This window comes from Anneissia japonica, unplaced genomic scaffold, assembly GCF_011630105.1.
Source record: "Anneissia japonica isolate Jap-2015-1 unplaced genomic scaffold, ASM1163010v1 scaffold199_len4679917_cov187, whole genome shotgun sequence".
NCBI classification, from domain to species: Eukaryota; Metazoa; Echinodermata; class Crinoidea; order Comatulida; family Comatulidae; genus Anneissia; species Anneissia japonica.
Genome location: NW_022686322.1, coordinates 1,518,633 through 1,524,552, shown reverse-complemented (window position 1 = coordinate 1,524,552; position 5,920 = coordinate 1,518,633). Strand labels below are relative to the sequence as shown.

General features: G+C 35.2%; 1 protein-coding gene across 1 annotated transcript; it reads left to right on the top strand.

The window, feature by feature from the left end:
* The first annotated feature begins 516 nt into the window (after positions 1-516).
* LOC117115284 (NXPE family member 3-like) lies at positions 517-5,920 on the top strand. Its single transcript, XM_033259009.1, has 6 exons — positions 517-650; positions 885-1,107; positions 2,072-2,647; positions 3,011-3,180; positions 3,401-3,456; positions 4,476-5,920. Exons 2-6 carry the CDS (start codon positions 949-951, stop codon positions 5,261-5,263), a joined length of 1,749 nt encoding a protein of 582 aa, XP_033114900.1. The 5' UTR covers positions 517-650; positions 885-948; the 3' UTR covers positions 5,264-5,920.

The window sequence follows — 5,920 nt, the reverse complement described above, 5'->3', positions numbered from 1 at the left end:
GATAAACATTCTCTTTCCCATCCTTCTCCTCCTTCTTCCCTCCTTCTTTTTTTGCATTTCCGATCATACAAAAATCTCCAGACATTATATATTTTTCGCCAAAAAGTGGGGGGGCCCGGGCCCCCCCCGGTTCCGCCGGCCATGATAATATTTGTCTTGTACCGGTACTATATTTTAGGCCAATTTACCGTAAAACCTCGAATTGAAGCCCAGTGGGCTTAATCTTGAGAAGAAGCCCATCTCAAATTGAAGTCCCCCTCTTTGCAAAATTAGCTTCGAAAAGAAGCCCATATAGGCTTCATTTCAAGATAGCATAGTCTAGGTTTCTTTTCGAGATAGTAAAGTACACTGTGCATGAATTTCTGAAAACAAAATAAATTAAAAACAAGCTTGGTTTGTAATTGTACATTATTTTAGGTGATTTAATGCCAGATAAATACACTCCATAATACAGATTGATGTTACATTGACCTTATTTATTGTCTAATTGTACAAAATTTCACAAAATTTACAGCACTCATTTTGAAAAGAAGCCCCCTCTTTACTTTGCAGAAGTAGTCTTGAAAGAAGCCCATCTCGAAAAGTAGCCCACCTCGAGGAGAACCCCATCCAAAAAGAAGAAGCCCAGGGCTTCAATTCAAGGTTTTACGGTATGGTATTGTTATACTGATGATAAATCAGGCTTAACCAGGATTTCTTAAGGCCGAAGGGTAGCCTAGTTCTCCTTCACATTAATACTTGAAGCCCCAACCCTTAAGCACTTTGCCCTTAAGCATGTTTTGCCCCATCACCTTTAGTCTGTACCCCCATCATCTCCTTTTTATTAATACTCATACTATTAACTATCCAACTTTTGTTATCTAATTCTACTTTCTTCTCCACAGGTGGGCTACCAGTATGTCCAATCTATGTTGATGGTAGTAATGCTGTGAATGAGGAAGTGCCAAAATGAAAAAGAATTGCATCCACAATTGTGTACTCTGCATGGAGTTTTCATTTTATATTCTTGTTTTTATGTCAGTGATAAGCACCGTCTATCTATACTTCTTCTTTGAGAGTCCTAAAATCTTCTATCAAAAACAACGGACAAATATCGATTCTGTTCAGGTAAAAAACTAATAAGTTTGTACTTTAATACTTGCTGTGTTTAATAATCTGATTATGATTTTAACCAATGTTTTTTCATGTAAAAAGTTTTACACAGACCAATACAGTAAGCCAGTTTGTAGTTTGAACAGAGCATGCCAGTATCCAAGGTCAATCAGAATACACCTTATATTTGTTAATGTCAGTGACCTCAATTGGGCATGTGCAGTACAAACTACGAATTGGCTTATAACTATTTTGAAGGTCAAAGGATATTCAGCAAAGCTCAGTCCACTAAACTATTAGTAGCCACTGTGTGCACTGCACTAATGGAGATCCTTTTCGACATTTGGGTCCTGGTCCAGTTCTTTCCCTGCTCTCCTCTGTATTCCAGCTCTAGCACTGAAATGGAAGTTACAAATTAGCGCATCTTTGGTCTTTTGTGTAACACTATGCATGTTAAAGAGGGCAGTACACTCTTTGGAAAAGGATAAGGATTGTCTTGCGCTAATTCTTTAAATAATTTATGTCTAAGACGTGCAATGTTTACATAGTTCTTTTTTCCATCTAACTCTCTGTAGGGAAAATTTCCCGCCGAAAAATAAACACGAATGGTACTGGGTAAAAGTAACTTGATTTCTTGCTTTGAACAAGGTATCCATTCGTAGAAATCGTAGATAAGCCTATCGGGGTTATATTTGCTTTTTAAAATCCTTAATTTACAAAACATACACTTTTATGTGCACCATTCTCCTTGACAATCATATGATGACAATTTTTCTTTTTCATTTAAAACATACACACACTGCTACCTGTACACTCATTCCCCCTTCCCCATCATCTTTGATCTTTTCATGAAAAGTTCTGTGGATAACACTATCTTGCAAATAGTAAATTTGAAAAAAAATGCTAGAAAAGGATTATCAAAACATTAATTTCATTGAAATTGTGTCTTGCCTATTACTAAAACATCTTTTTCTTTTAGGTGTTTCCTATGACCTTTGAGTTAGACAGAGTTAACATACTTCCAGATGAGGTCACTAATGACTACACACAGGTATATTGCCCAGGAAACTCCCGGCCAAGAAAACGTCGTCATACCTCACCCAACAAACATATACGTGACTGGAGTATTGAAAATGCAACCAGCCATCTTGCGTCTTCCGCTTCAGTTGTAAATCTGAACTCTGAAAGAAGTTTTCATTTGTGTGATGAAATTGTTGTTCATATTGAAGCCCGCAACTTGTACGGCAAGCCTAAAAAATATGGTGGGGATTATTTTCGTGCAAATATTTATTCTTTATCAGAGGCTGCGAGTGCAAGTCCGAATGGTGACGTTATTGATAACCAGGATGGAACGTACACTGCATATTTTACAGCATGGTGGCCCGGCACTGTAATTGTACAGGTCACTCTGGTTCATTCCAGTGAGGTCGTGCAGTTAATTAAAGATGTGCGTGAAAGACACCCTCAACGATTTGTTTATTTTGGGATGTATGCAACACCCGAGTTTGACATTCATGAAGTGACCAGGTGTCATGTACATATTGAGGCTGAAAAGGTTAGTTAATTTCTGTACTAGTACCTTAGGAGTGTTGAAATGGGGATGATTTGGAGGGTGGAAGGATGGGCGTGAAAGTTAAGTGGGAAGCTTGAAGATTAAGTGAAAGGGATCTTTAGCTATTTGAGCATAATTTTTTTGCTCGAAAATTTCCAGTGCAGGGGCAAATAATGGAGTATGCATGTGTGTATTTGGAGACAATAATAACTATCACATTGCCTCAAATTGTGTGACTTGCAGTCTTCATCGGCAGCCTTTTGACGGAAGTCAGTTGAGTCGGGTCAGAAGGTGAATACTGTAGGCCTCGCTAAACATTTAGTCCCCTTTTTTACTACCCAACTATATTTCATTAATGTTTTCTAGGTTTGTAATTTTACTGATAAGAAGACTGGATCACCTTGGTTCTGCGAAGCACCAACTAATCCATTATTAAGTTGTTCAGATTGGACGATGCACACGACGAACAGCACTGTGGCCAAGCAGGTTGCTGATGGCCTAGTTACATCAGAGCAGGCTAACCTCTTCAAATTACAGTAAGAAAATTAATTGACACTTAATGTACAATGCTTCTTTTACAGTACGTACTACTATATGAATTTGACATAAAATAAGTAATAAATATTCCTTTACTATAATGCATAATATATAGTACAGTATTATAATTATTGTATATTGACACTGACTTTAATATACATTATTACTGTACATTTCTCTCAGTTCGCCATATTTCTTTTTTTGTTTTTTTTTATGTAGATACAAATTCCCATTACAGTGTGTGGATTATTATGCTATTATCAAGGATGTTCCAGGTATGTTAGCTTACAGGTTGTATTTTTATATTATATTTATTACTTACCTGTAGGTTTAAGGAATTGGCCACTAGAAAATGAAGTTGAAATCTAGCTGGAATTTGGTTTTTAAAAATTTATTATATTATGGTGTTATGGTGTAACACATTATTATGCATGTTTAGAGAATGCTGTGGCCACTAAACGGATTTGGTTGCGGTGTCGGAGTTCCCTGATGAGTGGTCCAAGGCTCCTCATTGCGTCTAAAATATAAATTAAATGAGAGGTATATGAGGGTTTACAAAAATGAGATGGTTCGATGTAATATAAACAACTGTATATTTTGTAATAATCTTCTATCAACCACTTAAATAAATAATACATTAACTCTAATCATAATTGATGTCTAATCATATTGGTGAAAAATAACTTACAGTAGTTCTTTAAATGTTAAATGTCATTTTCTACTAAGTTTTTATTATTTTATATAGGGCTCTGCAACTAAAAGCTTGCTTATTCGCAGAGTTCCTTTTTCACGAATTGATCATTTCCTTGTACTTATATTCTCTTTATTATTATGAATTATCATCACGTAATGTACAAATTGTTATATTTTATGACTAAAGTGAAATAAATATTACTTGAATTGAAGGTCCATGGTACACCAACCTCCAGCTTTACAATGGAGGGAGTAGATTAGTTGTGTCCCGATTATCAAATTTTCTTTGACAAAAAAATGTTCTACGTCCATATATATAGTCATGATGTTCCTATGTACTATATATGGTCATGATGTGATGTCATCATGGCCATATTTAGGCATGTCATATATTTAAATGTGTGTGTGTGTGTGTGTTTCTTTTGTTTAAGGATTGATTTTCTGAAGCAATAAATTAGTAGCTATTAGCAGAATCCATTGAAACGTTCTGTGTTAAATTACTTTCTAGGGGTGTTTTTTTTAAATTATAAATGGCCAGTGAAAATATGATATTATTAAATAGTAAATGATTTATTACAGTATTTATATTTTCGTTTTGCAGCTGAAAAGAAACTTATTGCTAGGAATTATCTACCAAAATGTATTCCCGGTCTTCCACTAAAAAAACCATCAGGGTATTACCACAATGATGTATGGTATTCCAACATCTGCCGCACCCATCAATTTACCATCAAAGAGGCAGAGTCTTGTCTTCGTAACAAGGATCTGAAGTTCTATGGCGACTCAACACTACGACAGTGGTTTGAGTTTCTTACCGCAAAACTCAGTCACACCATAGAAACCACAGATGTACTTTACTACATGAAAGTTGGCCCTAGAAAAGCATTTGACTCTTCTCGAAATATATCTCTTTATTACATACATCATGCGTACCCAATAAGAAACAGTTGGATGTACATCAACGAAATTGTTTATGCGGCAAATGCAATTGATGCGCTTCCTGCTTCTCCAAACATTGTTATTTGTCTCTCCTTATGGGCACATTTTACTGCAACAAGTATCGATTATTATCGATCGCGTCTGCTTACAATACGAGCTGCAATTGAGCGGTATCTGGCCCGTAGTCCAAGTAGTTTATTTGTTATCAAAAGTGCAAATACGCGTGAACATCCAAACCTTTCCATGAGTTTGTACACAAGTGATTGGTTAGCAGAAGAACTGGATCAAGAAATGCGAGATATATTCTCTGGATCTCCAAATGTTGTCATCATAGACGTATGGGACATGACAGCGGGCCATATCTCAAAAGACAGGGTTCACCCACCAGAAATTATTATAGCTAATGAAATTAATATATTGTTATCTTATATTTGCCCTCAGTATGGATAAAAGTACTTAATCTTTATAACCAGCCCTCTGAAGAAGGTTCTCAAGTGTAAGCTCATCCACTAATCGAATGTACTGTACCTCATAACAACATTTTATTGGTAAATTCAAACGGTACACAGTACAATATTTTTTACTACTTCCCTGTTACATATTTACATGTGGGAAAAGTACTATCTGATATGTGAACTGAACTGTTTAATTTTACCATCATAGATTGAAATGGCTAATGTAGATTGAAAATTTGTTGTTCAATATTTATGAGGTTATAGTACAACAAATTCAACATGGTATTATTTTGGTAAAGTAGTGAATTTGTACAGTACTTCCCTGTGTGTCGTCCAACACCTCGGAAAGTAGAATTCACTACTTCATTTCACAACATGTTGTATTTGTATAAATACTATGATATGATCTTCTACTGGCAAATAGTTTCAGGTATTTGTTTGTTTCAACTTAAATATATACAGCAATATAATTATTAATGTTACATTTTGTGAGAAAATTAAAGATTGTGCTATATGTGATTTTAACCAAAACATTTAAAAATATATATTTAATTTTTTGACATTCTACTTTGAAAGAGAAAATGTTTTCATTGCTAAGGCGAGACTTTTTTTATACTTTGTTTAGCGAACCCGCTGACTGCAAATATTGATG